Genomic DNA, 615 nt, shown 5'->3' with positions numbered 1-615 from the left:
CGCCGCCGCGTACCCACGACGGGCCCGTGCGGGATGTTGTACTGGCGCAGCACGGCGGCCAGCTCGGTGTCCGAGAGAACCGCGTAGTCGTCCATGGCGGGCGGGAGCGGGAAGGCCTGCGGACGGCCCGAGCCTGGCGAAACGGGCCGAGCAACGGCTGCCTCGGAGCGCGGCGGGAGCAGCGCGAACGCCTCGGGAGCGGCCGCGTCGCGTCACGCCGACGTCACTGGCGCGTCACAGATGCGGGCCCCACGGGCGGCGCGCGCTACGCGGGGCGGAGCCAAGCCGCGCGGAGAAGCTGGCGCAGACGGTTCTGCCCAGAGAACGGGCGGGACGGGGCCGCGCATTGGGGGCCGGGCCGACCAGCCCGCACGCCGCCGACAGGCCGGATTGGCTAGCGGCGGGAGAGGGGCGTGGCCTGTGCGGGAGGCAAAGCGGAGCAGAGCGGTCTAGTCGCGGGAGAGGGCGGGGCTGCGAGTCCAGGGAAGGGGCGTGGCCGGCGAGCGCACACGTCACGCGCCGGTGTGTTCGCCCCGAGAGATGGGCAGGGCCTGCGCGAGCCGGGAACCGGCGGAAACCGGCCGGGACGTGGGAGCGGGGCGGGGCCGGCGCGGA

The 615-nt window shown here is 76.4% G+C and overlaps 1 protein-coding gene across 1 annotated transcript in view; it reads right to left on the bottom strand.

The window, feature by feature from the left end:
* The window catches only part of EMD (emerin), a 2,356-nt gene extending 2,196 nt beyond the window's left edge, over positions 1 to 160 (bottom strand). The window contains exon 1 of the mRNA XM_008048964.1: positions 14 to 160. Within this exon, the coding sequence (XP_008047155.1) occupies positions 14 to 95 (82 nt within the window). The 5' untranslated portion in view covers positions 96 to 160. The remainder of the gene's footprint in view (positions 1 to 13) is intronic.
* Positions 161 to 615: the final 455 nt, after the last annotated feature.

This window comes from Carlito syrichta, unplaced genomic scaffold, assembly GCF_000164805.1.
Source record: "Carlito syrichta isolate Samal-C Ts95f unplaced genomic scaffold, Tarsius_syrichta-2.0.1 Scaffold130380, whole genome shotgun sequence".
Classification (NCBI taxonomy): domain Eukaryota; kingdom Metazoa; phylum Chordata; class Mammalia; order Primates; family Tarsiidae; genus Carlito; species Carlito syrichta.
This window is presented reverse-complemented; position numbering and strand designations above follow the sequence as displayed.